General features: G+C 38.4%; 1 protein-coding gene across 3 annotated transcripts; it reads right to left on the bottom strand.

Annotated features, from left to right (window-relative positions):
• Positions 1 to 26,464, bottom strand: ACTR3B (actin related protein 3B). Of its 3 annotated transcripts, none has more exons than XM_074831383.1 (12): positions 26,287 to 26,464; positions 18,693 to 18,748; positions 16,772 to 16,896; positions 15,676 to 15,786; positions 15,197 to 15,292; positions 14,934 to 15,041; positions 13,513 to 13,656; positions 12,726 to 12,899; positions 10,003 to 10,095; positions 2,060 to 2,185; positions 1,531 to 1,614; positions 1 to 950 (listed from the first exon to the last, which is right to left on the bottom strand). In XM_074831383.1, the coding sequence occupies exons 1-12, from the start codon at positions 26,328 to 26,330 to the stop codon at positions 855 to 857; spliced, it is 1,257 nt and encodes a 418-aa protein (XP_074687484.1). In that variant the 5' UTR covers positions 26,331 to 26,464; the 3' UTR covers positions 1 to 854. The 3 variants fall into 3 exon arrangements, with proteins under 3 accessions (XP_074687484.1, XP_074687500.1, XP_074687491.1); XM_074831399.1 differs by having other exon boundaries at positions 1 to 946; XM_074831390.1 differs by lacking the exon at positions 26,287 to 26,464 and adding an exon at positions 21,470 to 21,489.
• Between the last annotated feature and the right edge of the window lie 226 nt (positions 26,465 to 26,690).

Below are 26,690 nucleotides of genomic sequence, written 5' to 3'. Positions count from 1 at the left end.
TAAAGATGTTAACAGCTTTTATTTCACTGGTGCAAGGCCCATGTGTCATCCACCACTCACCAACATCAAAACAAAACATCATCTTCTATAAAACAGTTTCAGAAAATTCAAAACAAAGTAACAGTGGCTATAATAAACTTCATACAATACTGTAAATCACTTAGTTTGTGTCATCCAAACATGAACAAATCAGTTTCTAGCATACATGGCTTTTTTTTTTTTCCAAAAATAATACCAGTACAACTCCAATACATGCCTCACACCTGGAAATGCGTAACATCACTCCATGACATTGATAGCTGTTCGTGCTTAGAACTAGTCATCAATTAACCCTACCAATATCATAAAATACAAAATGATATGAAAAACCTACATTTACAAAGTACAGTCCCAATCCTGCAATCTAATCCTTCTGGGCAGGTATCTGCATCCATTCCAACTCCTCTGAAGGCAATGTGGTATTTAGTGCTCCATTGCTAAAGATTTGATTGCAAAATCAGGGCACAAGTGGGAAAGGTTTATGTCTTTCCACAAGCAGTAAAACACTGCCTTATTCTTCTAGATTCAGGTTCAGTAGTATTTGCACAACCTCCTAAACCAAGACTTACCTATTCTCAATTACCTCACATTTAGGAAGAAAGAAGGATAGTCTTTGAAGTAGTCAGCAGAGAAATGGCTTTTACTGAAATGACTTGGGGCTGTAAGTTGTGCTTTAGTGCACAGCGGTGATCCAAATGCTTCCAAGAGATAACCACATCTTGTTTCAGTATTTACAGTATCTGCTGCCTTCCTCTGCTTTACATGAGTTTCTTCACCAGCAAGGTATCAGATATCTTGTTTCCATTAGACAAGCATTATGACATGACTCCAAAAACAGGATTATGACGACAAATACTAGGGCCATACTCTTCATAGTCTTTCTTGGTGTGACATACTTGGAAAAACTCTGGCTATGAAAATATAAAACAAATACTCTCAAAAGCGTAAGAATATATCAAGTAGAAGAACCAACAAATAAACTAATGCCTTAAAGTTTTTGGAGATTACAGCTCTATGATATGGTATTAGATTTCTGAAATAGAATAAAACTAGAAACATTAGAATAAGAATATGATTAGTCAAGAAGACTGTTTTTAAACACAGCAATAAGAAATCCCACTTTGAAGGTGGGAATTGCTCCCATTTTTCTGTATTTGCTTCTCTCTCAGGTTTAAGACCATTGATTTGGATCCTATATTCCTGAAGTCCTAACTATTCTCTAGTGCTGACTTCAAGGATAAAGGGACTATATTGCAACTACCATATAAAAACTACTTCAGAATTATGTCAAATCACAATACCCTTACTCAAGTAAAGCTCCCACTTGCCCTGTACAAATTTTACTGAGATAAAAGTTGGGTAAGGATTCCAGATTGTGACACAGTTTAGGTTGTCACAATGAAAAGGTTTAAAACTTAGTACTCAGATCAAATATATCCAGAAAACTACATGCAATTAAAAAAATTAAGAACAGTTTTGATAAAGACTTACTGTTGAAGCCAGCATGGAACCACCGAACCAAACTGCGTAACGCTGCATGTGATGTGTTATCACTTGAACTTCAACTGGTTTGGGCTAAGAAAAACAGTTCATATTTAGTTGGTTTACATTTTCTGGCAAGATCCTTACGAACTGAAAATGCTCAGACCCAGACATCTTCACCCCTCCGTTCACATCACTATCTCACACTTATTACTCAGTCTGCCATGTTCCCTAGGTGACCAAGTCATAACAGTCTTCATGATTAGTATGCTGAAGGTCATAACAGTTAAATCCCCCTTGTCTACTGCTAATATCACATATCTCCTAGAAGGGAAACCAGAATTGCCTAGAGACTGCTCACAGTAGCTTTAAGATTCCTGTAAAGACATGTCATACGTTGCAATGCTACCAACACATTTAACCACACATACATATGCTACTTATTTTAAAACACTGCATTTTCACTAGTGAGGTGAAAATTTTGAACTTACTTTCTTTCACTACTCATGTAATTAATGGACCTGATATGCTTACTTACTTTTATCCGACCACCACTGAGTTCCTCACTAAGTCGCAATCTCGCATCCACTACTCTCTTCAAATCCCTTTGCAGTCGTCGTCCAAAGTCCCTGAACATCGTGGATCCTCCTGAGAGGACCACATTCTGTGAAGAAAATAAATATACATTCTTTAAATTCATCTTCAAGCACGTTTCCCAAAAGCCAGCACTGCAGAGGTGACTATTTGGATCTTAACATCACTAGGAAGCTGGCAGGCTACACAGAGCACCTTAAGCATTGCTCAATTTCCATAGGAGGTCCATGGTCCCCTACTTTCTTTTTTTCCCCTTTAAAGAAGAGTTTTATGTAGAATATGTTACTACAAAAGAGTAGTTAACATTAAAATGTTGAGTTAGTACCCTACACATGCAGAGCAGCACAAATAAAACACTACATCAAGAAGTTTCCCAGGAACGCTCATAGTAAGCAGTTTTAGCCCCGATTAAAAATAAGGCTCTAGCCTTATCATATTACTGTTATGATTCTTTCCAAAAGCTGTAAAGTTATCTAGAACTCAATTTCTTTAAGAGCTAAACTTCTAAACATGGCAACCAGCAAGTCCAATGATTCTTCAAAAAGGTACCACACCTCCAAAGAGGACTGGAGTACAGAGAAAGGTACAATGCCTTTCACTTTTCCTGTCTACACCTGCTTGCCTGGTGTTACTTAAGTTTTCAGAAGGGAACCAAAAGCCTCTTAGCCTGGACTTGTACTTGGATTTTGAATAGGGGTTTTAGAATGTCACAACCTTAATTCTGATAACATTGTAGGGTCATAGACTAACACAGAAGTCATTTTAAAATAAGTGAGGGGATTCAAAACAGGAACCCTAGAACATGAGTAGCAACAAAAAAGCATTTCATAATCAGAAAAATTAACTCTGTGACAAAACTTCATGTGTGTCCTTGAATACTGCTCAACTGCAAACCAAAGTGCCAATTAGTGCATACTAAAACCACTTATATGCCTTAGACACATGTCCACTAGCAACTCAACTGAGATCAAGAGTTCATTATACACAAAGGGTCAAAGGATTCTCTCTCAGTAATAGTTTTTGACACTGCAGACCAAGACTGCGCATGTAATGAAAGAATCCCTGAAACACTGTTTTCAGCCAGGAACCCGCACACAGATCAGAAGAGTCAAAGATGTACGTAATAAGTGTTCACACTTGCAGGGTGCAGAAGTACCTGCTTGGATTTTAAGCAACAGATAACAAGGAAAATCTTGTTTGTAACTTATGAAGTGAGAAAAAAAAAGCTTTTGGTTTATTAATGAAAAAAAAAATCTCTGTACATTGTAAAAACCATTACAGTAGGAAAAACTAATTTCTTCAGAGCTTCAGATATTTACAGTATAAGAGTGCATAACAAGGCAGGTGTACTTAAAAGACACCTGCACATGCCCGTAACACTACTGAAACATTTCCCAGAAGAAAAAAAGAGGACAGAGAAGAGGAAAGGAGCCATATGTATAAACAGAGGACAGAGAAGAGGAAATGAGCCATATGTATAAACAAGAGTCAGAACCACAGTTGGTCCTAAAATTCAAGTAGGAGGGCGATTCCTCCTGCTCTCCCCATACACAAGAACATCTCTTCCTCTGCCTCAAAGTGGTCATGCACTCCACATGTGAAAAGAAAATTGCTAATGGGGAAAAAAAAAAAAAAGACAACCACCAACCTGAGTGATGAAACAGCAATTAAAAAGATGCCATCAGAAAACATTACCTAGAGATAATGAAGTTGGCAAAGACGGTGAAAGCAATAATTCTACTCAAAGCAAATTAAACTTCAAGTATACTCCGTAAAGTGGACAATGCTAACACTAAAACCAGATTTTCAGAATACAATTGAGAATAATTGTTTGAATACATCTGAGACCAACTCACGCAACCACAGAGTTAGCAGTAACATTGGGAGGATCTTTTGCCATTCCAGGGTTAGAAGCTAAGAGGTTATACCTTCTGCAGATTATGATTATTCAAGTACTTCTACATACTGAATTAAGTTTAACAATAATACTGGTCAAGGAGAACAGAAGTACTAGGGCATATCTGTTGAAAAGGTGAGTCATCTCATTATCACATATCTGGACAAGCCAGGCCAAGAAGAATTTTGGATAAGTAACTAGGTGACACCAACTACTATTATGAGATGGTTAATTATACAGCTACAGTTCCCCTGCTCCCTGCACTTCTTAACAGCACTGGGCCAAATCTGTGCTAAATCTTTAGCAGGAGACTGTTTACGTACAGGCTTCAGTGAGTTATCACAACTCAGCAAGGAGGTCAGAAGCCAGGTAGTCCTCACTCACAACACAAGCAGAATCCATACACATTCCCCAGTCCTTAAACAACACACCCACCACTTACAAAGGACCCAATGAAGGTAGAAAAAGGTCAGATAAAAGCAAAAACAACCCCCAAAAAACAACGAAGAAACCACCCCTCCACAGCAAATAACTTCTCTAGAATAACTGAGTGCAACACAACACAGTAATTCCAGTAACTGCTTAATGAAAAACGTAACAATAAAGCATGCTGAATGCATCTGTGAAGAAAGCTTACTAGTGATGTTTGGGTTCTCAGCCTTCCTGGGCATTCCCTGGCCTCCCAGAAAAAGACATCAAGGAAGTCAGGATTTAAGTATCTGTTTCCAACAGATTCTTTTAAACAAAACTTATTCTGATCTTACTCTGCTGAAACACGCTTCACTGGTTTAACAGCTCTAAGCAGACCACAGGTTTCACAGCTAACACTGATCATTATACCATCTGACAGAAAGAAGCTTCAGCCGATTTTTACTTTTATAGCTAACATTGAAAATTTAAGTTGTTTCAAAAGAATGTGTTCCCTTAGAAGAGAGGAGGGATGAAGACCTTCCACACACATGAAAAAAATAACCACAAGTAAATAATGAAAGTAGGCCATTTCTGGAAGGAAACCAGGGCGTGAACACCAAGCATCTCAGAGGGCTGGCAAGAAATTTCTCACTTCTCATCCATACCCTTTGCTTGTCTTATGAACTCCAGGATATTGAGTTTCTCTCCATACCATTTCTGGTATTATCCCTGTACAGTGTAATGCTGCAGAGAAATGAAGCTACCTAACAAAACAACCCAGTTACTGTAACAGAAATCTCAATCTAAATAAAGTTTAAATAAAAATTCCAACATGTTAAATTAGCTTCTGCAGAACTCAGTGCTACCAAACACAAGGTGCTGAACCGGTTTGTGCATCTTTACACTGCACCTTGTGATGTGGTATAAGCACACTCAGCTGGACACTTCAGACTTTGCAGCAACAAGCTGAGAAGCATCCACTGCTTTTCTGGTAAATGCAAACTTCAACACAGCCCAGTCTCCCTTCCTTCCAAATGATAGCCTAAATTAAAGTTGTTTAACATGACACAACCACACAGACATGTAATGAGCAATACATGACTTAAAAATTAGTATGGGTAAAAACTGGAAAGTTCAGAAGCTGAAGCCAAGCACTCATGAGCAAGTGAATCGAAGGTACATGCCTCCTAATTTAGTTAAAACAAGGCAATATTTGCCAATGCTGTATGGGAAGTATAAGGTGAAATATTTTTTTATATATATATCTATCTCAAACAACAAATCTATTACAAAGAAGTAAATGTATTGTGAGAAACACTGTTTTTTAAAGTAAGTTTGACTTTTAACAATGAAGAAACATTAAGATTTAATGTTTAATTAAAGATTTAAGCACATTTCTCTTCTGCAGAAATATGCCTGCACTCAGACACAAAAGTAACCACAAAATACTGCAGATGTATTCAGCTATTGTTAAACCAGCTAGCACAGGTAATGTTATAAAATTTAATTACAGCTGTGATAGGAATAAACAGGGCTTCTCCTCAGTACTCCTGTGCTACACGAACAGTGTTAATCACTTGGGGTTTCCAGCCCAAGTGATATTTCTGCTTCCAAAGGTAGCAGAAATACCTTTTGTTTGCTGTGTCTTGTGATGCAGATCTGATGATCTGGCAGTCTCTCCAGCTTTACCTCACCCACAGACCCTCCCCACTCTACACTTAGTAATTAACAGCAAACATTGTCATTTTGCTGAAGCACTGGCAAGCAAGTCAGTTGAAACCTATCTAGTCGTCTTCTTGAGGATATCTACAATTTCGGAGAGAAAAGGCAAGAATAGGGGCTGATACTGCAGATAAGGTGGGCACCGTCACGGGCTGCATTTCTCTGTGCAGCTCGCAGATGTCCTGCCAGACGCCGCACAGCAGTCTGACAGCGCCACCTACACACCACGCAGCGCAGGGGAAGCTGTTTTCGCACAAAGTATTTACCAGCAATTCAAGTTAGAAGAGATCTTGGGGGGGGGCGGGGGCGGGGCGGGATGTTTACCACCCCTTTAGCCTCCCGCATCCCAGATGTCTCCAGGTTTTGAGAATGGTTCGCTATGAGCTGGGCAGACAACAGTTTAACCTTCCAAGAGAACACTGATACAACAACTCTAGTCCAAATCTTAGTTGTATCAACAAGCTCAAGTTCACTATGGTGCACAACAACTGCACAGCCGGATAAAAAGTCTTTTTGTTAAAATCCCATCCCCATGCACCTGCATGTACACTGAAAACCTGGACGATTTACCTACAATAAAACAACACACTTGTCAATACACTACAGCTCCCACCTCATGCAATGCTTTCAGCTTGAGAACCTAGCTTAAAAGTTTGAGGTCAAGGATGCTACAACTTGATCCATCATGATTTGAATCATAAATACTTAAACATGCTTGGTTAGGATCTTTCAGAGATATTTCTGACAGAATTAACCTGTTGTCAGATGTCACTTATCTTAAATTCTTTCATCCATGTATTTGTGCCAAAAACACAGCAGACAAAAGTTGAAAGAAATCAATTGTTGGGACAATCAATGACCCTACACTTACATCCTTCCTACTGGGAGAAGGCACAGACCTCAGAGCTGTCAATACTTTTCTTATCTGCTGCTACCATCTAAACTCTGGAAGTATCTGGGGAAGAGACTCTGGATGAGGAAAAAGGAAGATGAAGTAGAGTGTGGAATAAGAGTGACAGTTTCTGAACCTGTTACCAACAAAAAATACTTAGTAGAATACCAAGCATTTTTTAGAACTTCTGAAAGCCCTCCATCCACCTTTAAAGTTATTATAACTATATTCATTGTTAAATTCAGCTACTCTTTTTTTGACACTAAGTCTCGAAACTCATGCCCTAACTGACAAACATTAGTACAAGTTTCAGAGCATTTCCAGGTTGAAAAGAGACTTTTAAATTGCAACTAGTATTGAAAGCATCCAACACTAGCATCTGTTGTGGCTATACCACAGAGCAGATATTCCCCACCGATACAAGCTGGGTGTGCATTAGTTGCACTCTTTAGTAGTACACTCATAGTAACCTGAAATCTGGGGGAAGGACTGCATTTTTCTGCAGAGTGTAGTCTCCATCATGCTATTGCTCTCTCCCTCTAGTTTCTCTGCATTTATGTGATATCAGTTATACTATGTATTTGTATAAATATTAGGTAACTATGAGGAAAGGCTGTGGAACAACATTTTGAGAGAGAAGGAAGCTAAAGAATTCTCCAAAAACTAGAATTAGATGAACTATACACCACTCTTCCCAAAGAATGCCAAGGGTGATGCAGTGCTCCACTGAACGCCGCAAAAGCACGATTGCATTTCTAGCTGCATGCATGATGGGCCATTTTTCAGTGGAATTCAACACACAGGAGTGATCAACACAGCAAGGATGCCAGATTATTTCAGCCATGTGGTAAGATCCAAAATTACTCCTCTATCATTTCATCTGAGCACTCACTTTAAATTTCATTCTGCTTTCTGAAGATTTGGGTTTGTTAAAAAGAAAAAAAAAAATATCCACCTTACTTCCTCACATTTCAGTGCAAGTCCCATGGTTCCAAACCCAGAAGTCTACCCATCTTCTTCCATTTTAGCAGAAAACAGCTCATTCTAGCAATCCAGAACTCTCAACTCTGTGTTGAGAGACACAGAATAAGAGTATCAATCCATTCTTCCAAGCAATCACATTAAGATGGTGTAATCATGGAAATGAAGAGTGCATTGCTGGCAACCGTTATACAATTTAAAAGGCTTCATCAAGTGTGAAAGAATGTTTGTGCTTGGTGTTGAACAGCTAGAGGCTATCAGATGTGGCGGAAGAAGTCACTCTTATGAAGGTCCTGCTGGTCCAGAAGTCAACATAAGGTAAGATAACTAGCCTCTTAAGAGAGATGCTCATCAGATTGGGAAACAGAGATACTGGCAAAACTCGAACAAAGAAATACCATAGGACATCAACAGATGGGCTGTGAAACAATGCTTCAAATGCTACATACCACATTTAATCTGCAAGGAGGGTACTTGCAAGTATATTCTGCATGAACACTGGGAAAGAATCCAAATACATTTGATGGAAACCCAGCTCCAAAGCACAGGGCCTTGGCTAACCACCATGCAGCACTGTGGGAAAGTGAAACTGATAAACCACAAAAACTAAGAGAAAGTTTAAGTGGATTTCCACACCTATACACTGTTTTAAACAATGAGAACAGAGATGTTCATCCCTTTGCAGTGACCTTGCAAGACAGCAACTATTAGCGTTAACAACTACTGACATCTATCATTACCTTCGACATGTAATTGTGTAACACTGTTTTAAGTAAGCAGGCACAATGAAAAAACAAAGTCACAATCAGTGGCAAGCCAATAGAAAGTTATTTGCCTGCCAATTATGGTGAGGAAAGAGTAACTTAATCTCAGTTTTTAAATACCACTTTTCAGAAGTCAGTACTAATTCCTACCCTACCAAGCAATTAAGCTATTTCTCTATGGCAGCTTTGGTCTCTTGGGAAAAAAAAAGCACAGACCCTAAGCACAACCAAACACTAAGAGTTTCCTAAAATCTTCTCCAACGTACCTAAGCTTGAACCCTTTGAAGATGTCTACTGCAAAATTCACTCCACATACAAACTTGTTAAGTAGTTTTAACCTGCTCATAGCTAACAGATTTGCTCTGAAGCACTATGTCTCATTCTAGATTACAAAGGATGTTTACTAGACCAGTAGAACAGACCGCAGAATTTTAATAGTTATGATTAGCCTGAGATACAACTCAGTTGGAACTTAACACTTGTTCTCATAGGTAAGGAAAACTACCACCTTCTACATGAGCAAGCAAATCTCTCGATGTTACTACTTTACATGGTTATTTTCAAAAGGGCACTGCTACTTCAAAAGCAGAAAACAACCAGGAAGCATAGGATGTGCTGCCAATACAACGAGAGCTTGCCATCAGCTATGCCTGTCAGTCTCTTCCTTTTCCTTTCTTAAAGGATCAGTGACTGAAAGTACTCTCTGGACTATACCCTGGGCAAGTTTAAGCTGTCTCCTAAAGATCTGAACTCTTCATGTACTTTAATACCAGGTTCAATACCTGGCTAAAACTGCAGCCAGTGGGCAGATACAAGTCAAGACTATGAAAAAATTTATGTTTTTGAAACCTCTGCTTAATAAAGCATGGGGCAGAGGAGAATGAGAAGGGTGAGACCATGATGTAGCCCTTAAAATGGCAAAAAACAAAGGCCTTCATGCACGAGAATTCACATTACAAACATCAGATAGAAATAACATTCCTCTGCCTCAGTTCCTCAGGGACAATACTTACCTATGTATCAAGCCACTGTTACAGTTAACTCTTCTTTCAAAAAGAAAAAGCAGCAATTATCAAATTCTTTTCATTCAGAAGTGGCACTTTGTTTAACTTGAACTTTATTCAAAGTTCACATTTCTCATAGCGGAGGAAGTGGTAGCTACGTATATGCTTCACGATAATGACGCTGATATCTAGTCTTCAAATACTTATATACCATACCTTATATAATGGACGCCGGACATCAATGGGACAGTTCTGTATAACTTCATCAACTACATCCGAAATGGATTCCATAAAATCAGGATTAGCAAACTAAAATGAAATAGAACAGAGATTAGGTTTTTTGTCCCAAAAATGGAGAAACAAAGAGGCAGAAGTGAGACTGTAGAAAGATTTTTGTAATAGCACTTTTAAAGGGGGTGAGTAGGAATCCAAGTCAGTATTACTCCCGCTCACGACTTACTCTACATTATAACAAACCCACTCCTGTACAGGGGAAATGAAAATTCCTTTTTCTTCTGAGAAATTCAGATTCTTTTCCTTGGTCATAAATTCACTGTTTACACACTATGAATCTGCTATTGTACACGACATGAATTTGAGTTCTCCTGCAATATTAAACATACTGTTACTGTGCAATGCGGTCCTGTATTTCCTCTTAAGTGAAGTTAAAAATATTAGTGTGCAAATGGGAATGTTCCCCTGTAAAAAATTTTCAACGCTACTAAAATATTTATGTTAAATTCCCACCAAAAAGTCCTATTTTTTTTTCCAAGCACACAAAATTTCTAGTATTCAAAAAGGCATAAACACCCTAAGGTCTTGAGTAGAAGTCCCCATAAATGCAAACATCAATGCAGTGCTAAAGTAAATTTCTGCATGTATAAATACTAGAGAGTCAGAGTTGCTAATGCTAGAAAACATTCTTGGACTAGCGGCAATTTTCCACTTAAAACTTAGCATGAACATAAAAAAAACAGTAGTTCGTAGTCTAGGATTTGCCCTTTCAGAGATTAAACTTTGAGAAATTAAATGAATTATCAATACATAATAATATATTATAATAGATATATTATTACATAACTTTAAAACTTTCCCAAAGGTGTAGAAACTATTGGGGATTCACATCCTAAACAAGATGAAGTATCTAACTGGAAGAATATCAAAAGCCAAGACACAAGTATACATTGAACTGAAAGAGAAATTAGCAAAGGAAGTTGGCTTGGAGACCAGGAGCCATAAAAATTATGTGAAAAATCCCCAAGAATTCACGTTAATTTCCATAGACAGAATTAATCATGCAAGAAGCTAAAACATGAAGAAGCCACATAAATTAAAAGAGAAGAAAGAAGCAGTGTTGCTTCAACACAGAGAGTTCTCATCCGAATGAGCTACAGTCTGAAAACTTCTCATGAGCTCTCCTCAAAGATATTGATATAACAGCAGGGCAAAAGGAATAAGTAAAAATGAGAGTTATAGCATCCAAAGCAGAGTATAACATGCTCTAAGAACGGGGACAAGAGAAGTGACATGTGAAATTGCAGTCTGCTAGCAAATACCATATGGTTAGTGAATAGCAAGTAAAATACCTAATTGACAAACCAGAGAAACAATCTGGATAACTACAAACCCCAAAGCCTACCTTCAAGAGTATTAAAGACTTCAGAACAAATTGTTTAAACTGAAAACAGGAAAGGATTACAAGACAGCTTTACCAAAGGCAGCTTTTACCTAGCTAACTTGATACCCTTTGAAGTGAGGAGTTAATGAAGTCCAGCGAGAAATTCTCTTTGGATGCAGTACATATCATCTAGTGTGTTTTTCTTGTCTAGAAAGTCAGTTCAGTTTTTTTTTCAATACAGAGCCAAGAAACTATCAAGAAATGAAGAAAATGGAAATTAGTCCTTTACCCTGTTCCTAACAGTCTTTGAAGGGACTATGGAAAGAGGAGCTATTAAAATGATGTCTGACATGGGATTCAATGCCTCTCGGTAAGATCATATGGGTAAACAGCAGGGAGGAGAAGCTATTTAGCCCAGAGGTTTAGTGTTGGCACAAGATCAGATGGCTACAAACTGACCACAAAGAGATTAAGGCTGGAATTTAGACAAAAGGTGAGAGAATGAGGATTTTTAGTATTCTTCCAATAGGAGCAGAGTAGACAAAAGGAAACTTCTCCAGTGTTAATGTGGATCTTGATTTAATTTTTTAATAGTATGGCAGGTTCAGGATGCCTGCAATAAACTCCATGGAGTGCGCAGAAATGGAGAGGACCTTCTCTGATATGCTGTAACATATTAAAACTTGACTCTTTCCTCTCCCACAATATCCTGAAGCTCACTCAAACTGAACTACCAAAAACCAGACAGACTAAGTATCATAACATTTCCCGGAACTGTACATGTTACTTATGACCACACCAACAGAGATTTCAGTGGACTTCCCTCAAGGACAAATTTAGTATCCGTGCTTTATAAAATGACTCAGTATCAAAAGTCAGCACCCAAGATTTAAAATATTATCAATGCAATGCTATCATGCAGAGTAGTGCCCAAAGGGACTGGCAACATAATCAAACACACGGTATGAAGGCATACTGGTTTAAACTAATGCTGAAAGAAAGAAGGAAAAAGCTATATAAAATCTGGAAATTCAAACAAATTCTTCTCAATTTTAGATTGCCTTTAAAGAAACAGAATAAAATACTTTAAATGTTACACGAGACATTAGAAAAAAAGTTATCTGCTGTGCTCATGTTTTTCTGTGCTGAAGTTATCCGAGGCAGTACATGGCTTCCAGTTTGGAGACTTACTGGTATCTTGCTTCCACGTGATGGCGCACTGGCACCAGAAATTACAGTACCTCCCTCCCCCCCCGCCCCCCGCCTCTTCCCTCACACAGTAAAGTTTCTGTAACTCCATATTGCTAGTCCCTATTCTTACCTCAGGATGAAAGAAAATTTCAGGTCCAAGGAACCTTTCGTAACCGACATCTATAACAAACTTGGTTTTGTTGATTGCATTGATGCCAGTATACTGTTTGATCCATTTTCGAGGATCTCCATCATACTTGGCAAACTCTTTCACTATGTCAGGGCAAATGTAACAGTATTTCTCCTGTTAAGAAATATCATGCATTAAAAATTGACAAAATAATTATTCCATCATTGAATTAAAGTATAACATAATCTGGAAACAAAAATATGTGAGCATTCTTACAGATGGGGCTGTTGAACAGATGTTCTCACCCAAATGACTACTGAAGACTCAACCCTACAAGACAATGCACATGGCCTATTTGTTTCAACAAGATTGCACGCTGTCTCACCTAGATTACTCTCTCAAAATGAAAACATCACGACCATTAGGTCTGTGTTGATAAAGAAGTTCAATGGCGAGCTTTCATTGCAAGATTGGACCCTCACAATCACCCTACTGACATTACACATAATTTTTTATTAAATTAAAAAGCATATGTTAAACAAATCTAAAGCTTAAAATGCTGATTTAATCTGCAGAACATACTCACTCCAAACAGTCTAGCATGAAGATTTTCTTCCTCTTTCTCCTTCCCCCGCACTTGATTGGATAAACCACCAGAAGCTTGCGTAATTACAATACATTGCCTATATTTGCATTTTTAAAAGAGCCACCAGCAACTTGTTAAAGCCAAAAAAATAGCTCAAAGAGTTTCAGTTATGTATTTGTTAAGATATAAAGAAGGGTGTACCTTTATGGCTTTTGCTGTCTCCAGAGATTGTTCAGGAGGAATTCCCACCTCCCTTTCCCTTAGGAGCTGTTGAATAAAGTAAGTAATATCTCTACCTGCAATAGGAATATGTTTGATGCAACTTCCAATTACATAGCCTTCTGCCTATGTAGGAGGAGAGGAAAAGAATATTTAGGGAAAAACCTACTGTGTATCAATAATTAACAGCAAAACTAATGCTCATTGTTATAATACATTGCTTTGATTTCAAAAGTAAAATCTTGAAACTGTAAAATTACTATAAAAATGTGCAACCCACTACAAAATGGTTACTAGTTTTATTTAAAAGACCTCGATGATTACACATAAACAGATACTGAGTATCTAATAGATACACAACTGATAGTAACCATCTGATTAGACTGTCTTCTAATGTGTGCAAGATTTTTTGTCTTTTAGGCATGATCTGAAGAGCAACCTAATATAAATAGACCACTCATGTCCTGTTTGAGAGTGAAAAAATAATAAGTATAAAAATTATTAAAATTCTCAGACAAGAAAAATTATATTAAGTCATATCTAATGATAAGCACAACAAAAAACAAATTTGCTGAATTTTTTTTCAGGATGCATTTACTGAAAACACTGGTATTGCTGAGCCAACATCATTTCTTCCCCTGTCTTTTTTACACTTTTCCCAGCATTTCCCACATGCAAATACTGAGAAGACCAGGTTAATACCAAAATGTAAGATGAAGTTAAAGGGAATAAAATTTTCATTTCTAAAATAACTGATCATTCAAGCATACTATATGCTTCAGAAATACACAAAATGACATCAACGGAACAGATGTCTGTATGCACAGATAATTCTGTATTTTTAACATCCTAATATAATTAAGCTCAACCATGTATAAGATCAGCCATGTATATGAACACGCATTTATACAAGCTTGTAGTTGTTTCCACACAAACAGATTTCACTAACTTCTAAAATACAATATATCATGTAAGTAGCACACATTGTCAGCTATATTAAAGCAATCAAACTGCAGGACATCAAAAAAGTTAGGACATTTCTTGTCAGACATTGGTGGCATGCAGGAGATCCAAAACTGTGCTAAGCATTAATATTACACAGAACTGAGGCATCACAGTAACAGAAGACACAGTTTTACATGGAAATAGCCTTTAAAAGATGGCTTGACGATTCCTTACTGTGACCTACCTATAGCCTGCAAGCTGAATTAATTGCACATTCATTTCACAGAACAAAATACATATTTTTCAAAACAATAAGGGAGGAAAAAATCCCAAACAACCAAGCAACAGAAAAAACTTTAAAATAACGTTTCATTTGACACTTCTTTTTTAAACCTATAGTAAACCAACCCTGTTGTCCAAACCACTGATAATTTCAAATTGCATCCTGCTACACATACCACAGGAATTACGTGGGTCACTCCATCACCACTATCGATGACAATTCCAGTCAAAGTACGTTCTCCAACCTGCCGTGACGTCCAAGAGGCAGCTAAGGCCAACACTGCCTACATGAGAAAGGGTTTATATTTAGAAGCAGGCAGAGTGTGCTAATTTACAATGTCAGAAAAAACTGTTTCAAACATTTTAGACGTGCATATAGACAACTATACATACTGCAGCTATACAGTACACTTTAGAAGTATATATTCACTTTGTTCACCTGAACAGCAATGTAAAGTCCTGGTATGTTAAATGATTCAAACATGATTTCTGCAAGATACTCTCTGTTTTCTGGCGTGTTCAGCGGAGGCTCTGTCTACAAGAATAAAAAAAAAATCTGAAAAAGCACCTCAAGAGAGTCTTAAGACTTCATGTCTTGATTAGTTTGGTATGGTAATCAAACTTTTAAAATTCTCAGTGCACTCAAAATAGAAAATTTCAAACAGAATTTAGTTTAAACATTAATTGAAGTTTTTCAAAAACAAAATCCAACCTGCAGTAGCCTGAACAGAATTTAGTTATAATGCAGCTTTATAGATTATTTTCCTCCTCCCTCTCCTCCTACCCCCCACCCTGGTTGCTGAAGAAATAAAAGACATACACGGAGAAAAATCCTCAAAGACAAAGCTACTTGTGCTTGGAACATTATTTAGTTTCCCTCTTACAAAAATATTTTCTTACCCAGTCTCACTAACTCACCATTAAAAAATAATGATCCTCAGGTTCAGCTCGTAGGTATTTAAAAATGACCTGCTCCATGAATCTCTCCATGAGGTCCCAGTCTTCAACAATACCATGTCGTATAGGCCACTGAAGCAAGAAAAGTTGTCAACATGCATACAAAGAAAAACAAACACAGAAACAGGAACAGCCTAAGTCCCCGAACCCTTCCATCTTCTGTAAGAATGATAACACCTCATCTCATGGTTAAGGTTATCAAATCCTCCATTCTGATTTTAATTTAGAGGCAGTATTTGAAGTTATCTCCTGCTACTTCAAATTGTGATTCTATCTTGCAGGACTAGAAGCCAGAATCAAGACTCTATTCCTAATACTGCTATTGCTCTATTGTGGCACTGTGTTTTAATCTCTTTCTGTACAAATTTTATCATTTATAAAGTTGAGAATCATACTTGGCTTCAATATGCCTTCCAATCTATAAAAAGAAATAAAGACCACATAGGCTATATATTTTTCAACGAAAATTCTGGCAGGGATGATGTTTACATTTTGTTCAATGTTAAGAACACAGCTGACATTTAAGTAATACAGTAGGATGTATAAAATATGATTTTTTTTCCACATAATTCATAAGCCGGTAACATTTTGTAAGTACAAGGAGTCCTTTACTAGGGTATGGAAAATATGATTCACAGAAAAGCTGCATTGAAGACAGCCCTCCAGAAAACAATTGTGACATTCCCTGAAGCAAAAGCATCCAACGCATTCCCCAGTTCATATGCCATGTTAGGAGGATACACTTTTAGCAAGAATTTAAATATTCACTGTTTACAACTATTTTAATAGCTAATAATTTTGAAAACAGAACAGCTGCACTATATCAATGGATATTTACACAAGGGTTCAAGCACCAATCATGTAGGACAGCTCTAGCAAAACAGACACTTGAAAAAATATAAAGCCATGAACCAAATCATGCATTTTTTAAAAAGCAACAAAAATACTTTACAGAAAAGCAAATGTATGTTTTAAATGGCTATCAAAAAGTCCTAGAACATTATATAACAAAAATCTGAAACTTTGGGAAGACTTCTTAAAAATACTCAATGCTTACCTTTGTAGCATAGGTAGGTTTATCTATGGCTTCATCTCCTATGAAAAAGTCCAAATCATCAACACCTTTCATTACCCTCCTCTGAGCCTGGTCACCTACTTTGGCTGATTCTCGGATTGCAATACCTTAAAATAAAACCCAAACAAATCAAAACAAAATTAAACAGCTAAATACCAAGCAATGAATATTTACTTAAGGATTCTTTTCCAGAAATAAAAATTGGGATATAGAAAGCACAGTTTCCAGAAAGTAGAAGTTACGTAAGCAATCTATTGACAAGGCAATATAGCAGAGTTCATTCTCACTGCATCACAGAGGATTCTGGTCACCCATCCCTCAATGTAAATAATAACTCATAGGAAATCTTAAAAATGTATTCTGTTACAGACTACAGCACTCACTAAACCTGCGCAAGTGCAACTTTCCATGGAGTTACTCTAAGTCAGTAAGCAACATGATGATCTGAGTTTCAACTCTAGAATTAAGCGCACAGGAGGAGAAGAAAATAAACTATGTACTTCAGAAATAAGTATTGGAGTCATTATCCTGGTTGGCAAGAATGAGGAAGGGGAGAGGGGAGAAATCAATTTGCAGCGCTACAGAGAAATCTTCGGAGACACTTACGCTTCCCATTAGCAGGCTGCAACTATCACTAAAATTATTAGATGATGGCTGCTATAGGCAAGAAGATGAGACAGCAAAAAAGCAAATTTGGGGCAAGTTATAAATAACAATGGAATAAAGTACTCTTAAAACATAACCTTATTTAGATCCAGTTTTCTTTTAATAGGTCATAATCAGGATCTAAATAACATACAGTAGAAAACGCAGACTAGACAGGCATCATCCACAAATGTAGCAAATACCATCAGCCCCTAAAATTATGACAGGCAAACAATTCTTTTGGAAACACATCTAAGCCCCACCAAGTTTATAGTTTTATAAAACAGGATTTATAAAAAAAAACACAAAACCCATCACAGGAAACTCCTGCTATCCCACCTCTTTAACATAAGACATTTAAATCTTTACCAGTGGTTTAGGTCTGAATTTTTTACAATACTTAAAATAGTAAGACTATAACCAGTACTTCAGCTACACCTGGTAAAGAGCATGCCCCACACCACCTCTTTGGGCCCAGATTATTATTTCCTTCTACTGTGAGTAGCTACAAGACAGTCTAGATGCATTAATAAGCAGTTAACTGATGTTCTCAAAAAGTAAAAGGCAGTGTTTAACATAAGTGGAGATAACAGATGCCATTAGACATAAATACGTAGTCAGTGCTACTATTTATAAATATATATAGCATTTGAGAGAAACTATTAAGACAACAATTAAAATCAAGAACACCAGAAAGGTACAACATTTAAGCAATTTTTTTGTACATTAATCTGCTTAACAAAAGCATGTTACCATTTTAATTAGTAAACACACACCCAAAAAGAACATTTCCTAACAGGAACAACTTTTTTGAATATTAAACTGTCTACAGTCCCAGACAATGTAAATAAGGCAGACACCACCTGCACTTTAGTATTTAATTTGATTGGAAGCTTTCCCCAGATTATCTGGGCAGTAACCATGGTGTCAGGTAGACAGGAGGTAAATTGCATTCTGTCTACTCAAGAGTCCTGGAAGAAAAATAATGGAGATAAAAAGGAAATTGGACAGGAGTTCTCTTCATCTTTGTCATAGCAACCTAGAGCTGATTTAATGAGCAACAGTCCTAGCTAACCGCAGACAAGGAGTTCTCTTTAGCTAACTCTAGCCAAAGATGCTAACACAATGAATATCACTTCCCAGATGGACAGGAGACTATGAAGGCTGAGTTAGGAGTTGGAAAGCATGTCATTTGCTCATGAAACTGCTCAGTGACAGTGGTGTGTATTAGAATTTGGAGAAACAACAAATTACTCACATGATGGGATAATGAACTGAGGTTCTGTATTTCCTGCATAGCCAAGTTTCGTATACCTAGAAAAAGAACGATCACAAGGTCATTGGATGCACTTAGATGTAAAAAAAAAAATACTTTCAGTTCACTACACTTCTTAAAGTCAAGGCCAATCGCATACCACATCTACATTTTCTGGGTTACGCTTTCAAGTAGCATCCTGCTGAGAAGAAAACTCGAAAGTGGTAAATATTTTAGGTGTTATTGTCAGACACCTTCAGCTTACAAATTTTGGCAGTTTTTTCTGAACTATGAAATCTGAAAACTCAGGTCCTACTTTCTCCATCTTGCTAACCAGCTATGACAAAAGATAGGCAGGCCACATTCCATCGTTTGGTAAAAAAAAGGGCTGTGCAGGTCTTACCTTTCAGAAAGCTACCATGACTGAAGATGTCATTAGACTTTGCATATTTGTTTAATATTGTCAAACACAAGAAAAAAAAATAGCACATCTTAAGTACAAACCACAGTTCAGAACTCTAGTTGCAGTCCTGATACAATTCCCTTGCACAAACCACTCACTTTGTCACAGGTATAGTATCTGTGTGTGGTAATACATACATACTACACCAAAGTAAGCATGCATTGATAAAATGCTTTAGAAATGGGCAGCAGATGGTATGAAGCATTGTCTGTCTCTTACAATACACATATAATATCTGTTTTAACAAGTAAAGGATCAAGAGAAAGAAGAAACTGTATCTTGGGGATGAAAAAAAAAGAAATTTTCACACAAAACCTTAAATCTTTGCATGGTGTTACTGACTGCAAGCTAGTTCAGGTCTTCAGCAACTAGAAGTAATTAACATCCTAGACTATAAAAACCAGCTCTAATTCCTAGGGGGAAAAAAAAAATAAAATTCAGAAGCAGTTTTAAAGAAAAAAGGAAAAACACAACAAAATTAATGGAATGGCTGCAGAGACTGAAGTCTTTCTCTAATATTGTCATTAGCTTGGAATATAATAATAGCAGGACTTGAGGGAAATTAGCATTATTCACATCCATTTTTACCATGAAAACCTAAACCCATGACAGTCTTACATGGGATCAACCACAACCTAGGTCCTAAAGCAAATTTAGGGTCTTTGTCTACAGCCTACTCTCAGCATTTGCAAACAATATACGCCACTGCTAAAGCAGAGGGTTGCTTCTTCATTAACAGCTTAAACAGTAAGTTCCCCTTTATGGAGTGATTGGTAGAAAAACATTCATTAAGGTCAGCTTGCTTAGATAAAGGAATTAAAACTGAATTAGCAATGACCTTGGAATTTAAATATTATATTTTCAACATCTCTTCAAAGCTATAGCTTCAATAGACTTCAAATAATAGTTAAAAAAGCCTTTTCCCCAAGGCCAAAAAGACAAGGACTGTGTTTTGCGGGCAAGGGTTTGTTGTATTTTTAATCATCATTATATGGGCATAGGCTTTCAGTCTAATCCAAAATGTTTATGCATACTTTCTGTGGCTCTCAAAAAAATATAAGCAGGACATCAGGCTTATTTGTAGAGAAGGCCATTACTAGCAAGAATTCTTTTTATGATTATTATTGCATAGTTTCTTCACATTTTAGAATGAGGTCTACCTAGGGAATATTGTTAAAACATAACCAGCAAGAACAGGAGTTACACTGGGATTTAAGATGTACTACAGGACACTTCCTCTTCGGTTCGCTCTCTGAAATAGGCTTTGCTCAAATGCACACAGCAAGGACCAAGGAAACCGGTTCTGGATTCAAGACACCTAGTTCTAAGACTAGAAACGGCCATCAAGCAGAAACAGTCAATACATACATATATACACACATACCTAATCATGTAAATATGGATACATACTCTTTATACCATTTTTATGTATGTGTGTACATAGATATAGATATGTAAAACACTAAGGGTTCCTGAAATATAATCAGAACTCATTTCTTAAACTAACCTCTGGCTGAGAGATGAGTTCAGTTTGCCATCTTTTCCCCCCTCTACACACGTGTTAAACTCTCACCCACTCACAGTATTAAAAAGAACACACCCTCCAAAAGTCAATTTGGGCTATCAGTCTGCAATAGCTTTACCTTCCCTCTCAAGTAGGGATCAGAACCCCCTACTAGAATAACTTCTAAAGTTACCAAAAGCCTATAGCTCTGTATTTTATCGATTAGTTTTTTCACTAGCTGAATTAACCCCAGTTAAAATTATGGAATAAGCTTATTCCTCATTGAAAAATAGTTCTCTTTTCAAAGAACACATCTCACAGAAGATAAGATCTGGAAAAATTTCTTTTGCATGCCATTAATCTATACTGGAACTATGAGAATAACTAAATTCATAGTTGAACGTTGAAGCAAGCGAAAAAAAAAAACACTATTAAAAAAAATATGTTTAGGATCAAACAAGAGACAGACCTGAAAAAGCAGCTGTATTTCAGGTGCTTTGACAAAACCAGATGGAAGGGAAACTCAAACTACTCTCAAAACCACTGGAGAAGGAAAAGAGACAACGCAGTTGTGCTGCCCTTTCTTATCCAACAGACTATTCACTCAGGACATGGCAGACTTGGTCCCAGGTTTTTCTTCTGCCCAGCAGGACCTGAACACATTCCACCTTCCAAAGGCATACCCAAGAGTCCATTAAAGTGTTCGGGTGACCCACTTCCAGGACCTCCTACAGAGACTGTTCCCTTTTATACAAGATATTTAAATATTCATTGACCTGAAAGGCTCTGGACTTAAACAGTTAGAGAGGTTACCTGGTCTTCAGTCCCTTCTCCAATGAATATTTAAGCATCTAAAACATGATTTTCTTTCTCCTGGGTTACAGCCTAGCAGACTAATGGTAATGCAACGTCTTGTGATCTGTAAATTACAGAGAAAGCTGTAGGGAACATGTCAGTATTCCAACTTAATTTCATTAAAAGCAACAGATTTATTGCCAGTGAGATAGGAACCTACTGGAAACTCTCCAAAATATAGGATACTGAAGACTGCATTAAAGATTAGTAGAAAACTGGTCCAATAGGCTAAGGTTATTTTATGCAAGGGGATTTGAAGATACTTCAAATTTTTAAAAAAATTGTATTTTAAAAAATCCAAAAATTATATGTTGTTGAAACAAGCAGTTTCTAATAATAAAGATCATCCCCTACTACATCCTGTTTCTCCCAGGTGATTAGTTAGTACACAAATCAGTTTCACTAGCTTTTGCTTGAGGAATGGTAAGTCCTAACCTCCTTCTCTTTGGAGGTCCTACCATGAAAAAACTGAAAAACTTAGATAAAAATATTACTGCAAAGATGTACAAACAGACCAAACTTGGAAGCAGATACTGCACCCTCAACCATTTTAAAGAGCAGCTATGTATTTTGGAAAATTCTTACTAAAGCATGAGAACAACATAATTAAGGCATATAAAAAAAAATCATAAACTCAGGCAGTTGCTGTATCCATCTCAAAATACATAAACTCAGGCAGTTGCTGTATCCATCTCAAAATACAGAATGGACATTTTTTTTTTCTCTGGACAAGTATGCAAAAGACCAAAGCCCAGCTGTGAACATTTTACCATTTCCTCAGTTTCTACTGGTTTTTGGTCTAGATCTTTAAAACAACACGTTACATCCACAAAAAAAAAGCTCTGAAGAGATAGATATGAAGTGACTGAAAACAGCAAAACACTTTAAGAAAGTCCTGTAAGCAAACAAAAAAATAACTTTTGTAAAGAGAACACATTCTCTGACAACTAAGCTGCTAAATAACTAACAGTTATTACTGCCAGGACACCTGTGATGCCATGCTGCCATAAACAGACTGTATTATCATTATTACAAATACACCCAAGAAACTCACAACACAAGTTCTTCATAAAGATGTGGAAAGGCACTTGTGAAATGAAGGAGAATGTAATGAAGGAATAGGAATGAAGAAAGAAGGGATGAAGGAAGAAATATCAAACAGAAAAAAATCGATTATGTCTGTCCAGTTTACCCAAGAGCACTAGGAGCCACTATAGGAATAAAGTGTACATTAGAGCCATTGGTTTTTTTGAGAGTCTAGCACTTTACAGGACTAAAGCCTGTGATTATAAACAACAGTTAATTAACCCAGGCTTCTTACACCCAGAATGGCAATTACAGTAATGGCTGTTCACAAGTCTCACATGTAAAGAGCAGAGGTAATACCTGGCTAAAGCCACTTATTTAGCAACAGAAATAAACTAAGGGGGAAAATGTAACTTGTTCTGAGATTCCAGCTATCTTTAACAGCTCAGCAACAAAAAAACACCCTAAGTTTTAAGACAAGTCCAGCTCAATTCTCCCAGAAATTAAGTATTTAAGTTCATCAATAAGACTCTGTCAAAATAGTTTGGTTTTTTTTTTTTACTAAAAGGAAAATGGAGTGACTTCAATAAAATACACCCAAAATAGAAGTATTCCTTAGTGTCTGCAAATACACACACTGAAGAGAGGGGTATTTTAAGACATCTTTGTTTCGCACACCCACCTACTAGCATTCTGAGGTCCCACAGCTAAATGCCAGTTAATAAAACTAGTTATGAATTTTAAAGCTACTTAAAAGAGCAACACCAAAAAGGCCTGGTAGTCCTACGAAACTAAAAATAGCATGCCCTTCTCCACAAAATGATTGACAGCAAAGTGTAAACTGATCACAAGGAAAACCTCATGCAAAGAAAATGAAGATGTAGTGCATCAAAACTGAAGAAGAACAGATCATTTTCAAATACTAATGGAAAAGATGATAGCAAACTATTACCACTTTCTGCAAAATTTATGAATAAAGACTGAACAGTTTATGACAAAGAAAGTTCCAGTCATCTATCCAATATAGAAGAAGGTTATCCTGTCCTGCTATGACGGTATGTTTTTCACTGAAGGTCTACACCTATTTTCTATACATTTGTTGTTGCTTTTCTTTGAGAAATTCCAGTGTTTCACATGACTGAGGCCTATGGCTGCAAACAACAATAAATTAAACCAGGCTTCTTACACACAAAACAACAACAAGAAGCATCTTTTCATAAACTTCTTAAGTCCCCTTCCATGAAAAGAAAAAGTATTAGTGTCTGGACAAAGCACCTCATTCAGCATCAGACATCTAAGTAGAAAAGTGTATTTTATATACATAATGTTCCACAGTGCACGTCTGCATATACCTTTTCCTTTCCGCTATGCTTTTCCAAGTTTTTCATCTGAAAGCCCTTTCATGAATAATTTGAATGAATTGTTTGAAGCCTGTAACCCAAAGTAGATTCATTCTAACAATAAGAAGGTTTTCAGCCCACACAGAGGAAAATTCCAGAGACTGCGTATCAATGAGTCAAGCTACTTCTTCTGGCTGCTTTGGTTCAGACTCTTTATTTCTTCCTGAATTCAGCAAAATAATTTATTTCAAATTCAATAATCTCATTGCTGAAAAGACTTCCACATTTCAGTGCCCTACAGCAAAGCCAAGAGAAGTCCCATGAGCAGACACACCATGTTGTCTCGTATGAATTAAAATCCTTTGGAGGCATGGAAATGCAAAGTCACATCATTTGGGGACTATCCGAATCCTTCCTGAAACAAACTAATATACACACCCTCACACACAAACTCCACCAGTTTTTCCCACGCAAGCACTAAACAGATTTTAGAAATTCTACTTAAATTATTATTTCTCTGAAAGGACACAAGTTTTTTTCTACCCTTACTTATTTTGTACAGCTGTTGGTCAGCAATATCTACTGCTAGTGCCAACACTGGAATCACTCCACAAACTTGAGAGCAAAGGAGGTCTCCTGCAAAAGACAGACATTGCATTTAATGCATTTTCTGGATTTTGTAGTTTATACTGTAGCCTTTTTAAAGGATCCACCTAGAGTTCCCATTTTCTCCTCGAAAAACTCTTCAAAACTGTCAAGTAATATTCGTGTAACATCAGCAGTTCTGTGGAGAAGTGGTATTTAAAGTATCTTGAGCAAATAATTAGAAGGAACCTGGGAAACTCCCAAGGAGTATCTGATGCACAGGCAGAATTACATGCAAGATGGAATCTGGTCTCTATTCTACTCCCAAAGTTTCCAGCTGTGGACTTCAGTAATCCCCACTGAGAGGACAAAGATAAGGCATAAACAGAAGCAGGCCAAGAGACCTCTAGAAGTTTTGTGACAGTTTAATATAGTCGTATTTCAAAATATGAAACACTTTTTCAGAAGAGGACAGCATGATACCCTATCTTTGGAAAGTGCTTCTTCTGCTTCCTTAGGGGGTTGGATTTTTTTGTTTGGTTGGTTGTTTGGGTTTGTTAAGATGGCTCAGTTTTGGAAATTTTAAGCTAACTTTCCAAGCATTAAAGAAATGAAAATAGTGCTGCAAATTCCCTGCAGAGGAAAGGTCTATTATTGCAATAAATTAATGCAATCAGTAACACTGAGGCAGAGCCTGACAAGTAAAGTTACTGGCTGAATCATGGACCGGTGTCTCCTCTCCTTCTCAGAGGTGTCCATAACTGTTGGGCAAAAGAAAGATATTAGCAAAAGCACACTACATATTCAGCATCATCTTCAATACAGCTCCCTCTGAACCTCCCACTCCTGAGGCACAGCAGAACCTGTCTATCGGATCATGATGAATGGGTCTTCTCTAGACACAGATAGGAAAGACCTGTTCCTGAAATGCCTCCTGAGAACAGCCTCTGCAATTTAGATTCATTTTAGTCCTCAAAGACTTGAGTCACAAAACTTGTAGTCTGCCTAAATGTAAAATAAATCTCACACTGATTTGACAAAGGTGAAGAAGGGATGGCCTAATGACCAAAAAACACCACCAGTATAAGACAGCCAGCTGCCATCTCATTGCTAGCTGGAGGTAATACCTGGAAAGGTTCAAGATGTAGTACATGTTGTCTAGAGGCATACCCAACCTCAATCCAGCAAGGCCACTACGGTCCAGGGGCTGTGCATGAAGGAGACGCCACAGCCCAGCAAGCACACCTCACCTGCCTCGGGACCACAGTCGGCATCAGTTCACAGCTCCCAGGCAAAGCAAAGATGTGTCCCCTCTCTCCAGGCAGTCGTTTGAAATAAGCTATCCCCAATTTTAGCATTTTCATTATACATTAGTTTAAAGTCAAGGAACATGAACAAAAATTAGACTCAAGAGGAGGAAAGGGCACGTAGAAACACACCATCCCTGGAGGCACACGGCCTGCCCGGGGCACACGGCCGGGCCACGGCAGGACCGCCCTGCTCCAAGCTCCCAACAGGGAGGAAGGGCAGGAGAAGGAGGAGGAGGACGGTACTCGGGGGAAGGCGGTGGGCAGCAGCAGCCGCCCCAGCGGCGGAGAGGCGCGGAGTGGAGGAAGACCCTCCGCCCCAGGGGCGACAGGCCGAGAGGGGACCGGGACAGACGGCAGGAGCCCAGACCTGCGAGAGGGGAAGGGACACCCCGCCGAGAGCCCTAGCCGGCAGCGGGAGGCGGCTGAGGGACGCCGGCACGGCAGAGACACCCCCCGACTCCCCAGAAAGGGGGCTGGCTGTGCCGGTACGCTCCCCCCCACCCCCCGCACTCACCCGGTGCCTCCATCTATCACGCAGGGGGGCAGGTAGCTCGCCATGCTGGGGAGCCGGCAACGCGGGCCCTACGCCACCATCCAGGCCGCCGCCGGCTCCCCCGGCCCGGCCCGGCGCGGCCTCAGTACATCGGCGGCGGAGGGGCGGCAGGCACCATGCAGCCGCCTGTCAGCGCCGCCCCCAGGGCGCATGCGCCACCCGCCGCCGCCACGTGACGCGGCCTCCGCCACCACCCACCCCCGCCGCTCGCGGGCCGCCATCTTGAGCCAGGGTAGCGCGGGCTGGGGAGGGTGCTGCTTTCACGGGCGCTGGAGCCGGTGGAGGGGCTTGGTCGCAGGCCATGCGTGGCAGCGGGGTCGCAGCCTTGTTCTGGGCTTGATGCCGTACTCACTTTCCTGCTTTCT

The sequence above is a fragment of the Strix aluco genome, chromosome 1 (assembly GCF_031877795.1).
Source record: "Strix aluco isolate bStrAlu1 chromosome 1, bStrAlu1.hap1, whole genome shotgun sequence".
Taxonomy (NCBI): Eukaryota; Metazoa; Chordata; class Aves; order Strigiformes; family Strigidae; genus Strix; species Strix aluco.
Note: the sequence above shows the minus strand (reverse complement) of the source record. Positions and strands in the feature narration are given on the sequence as shown.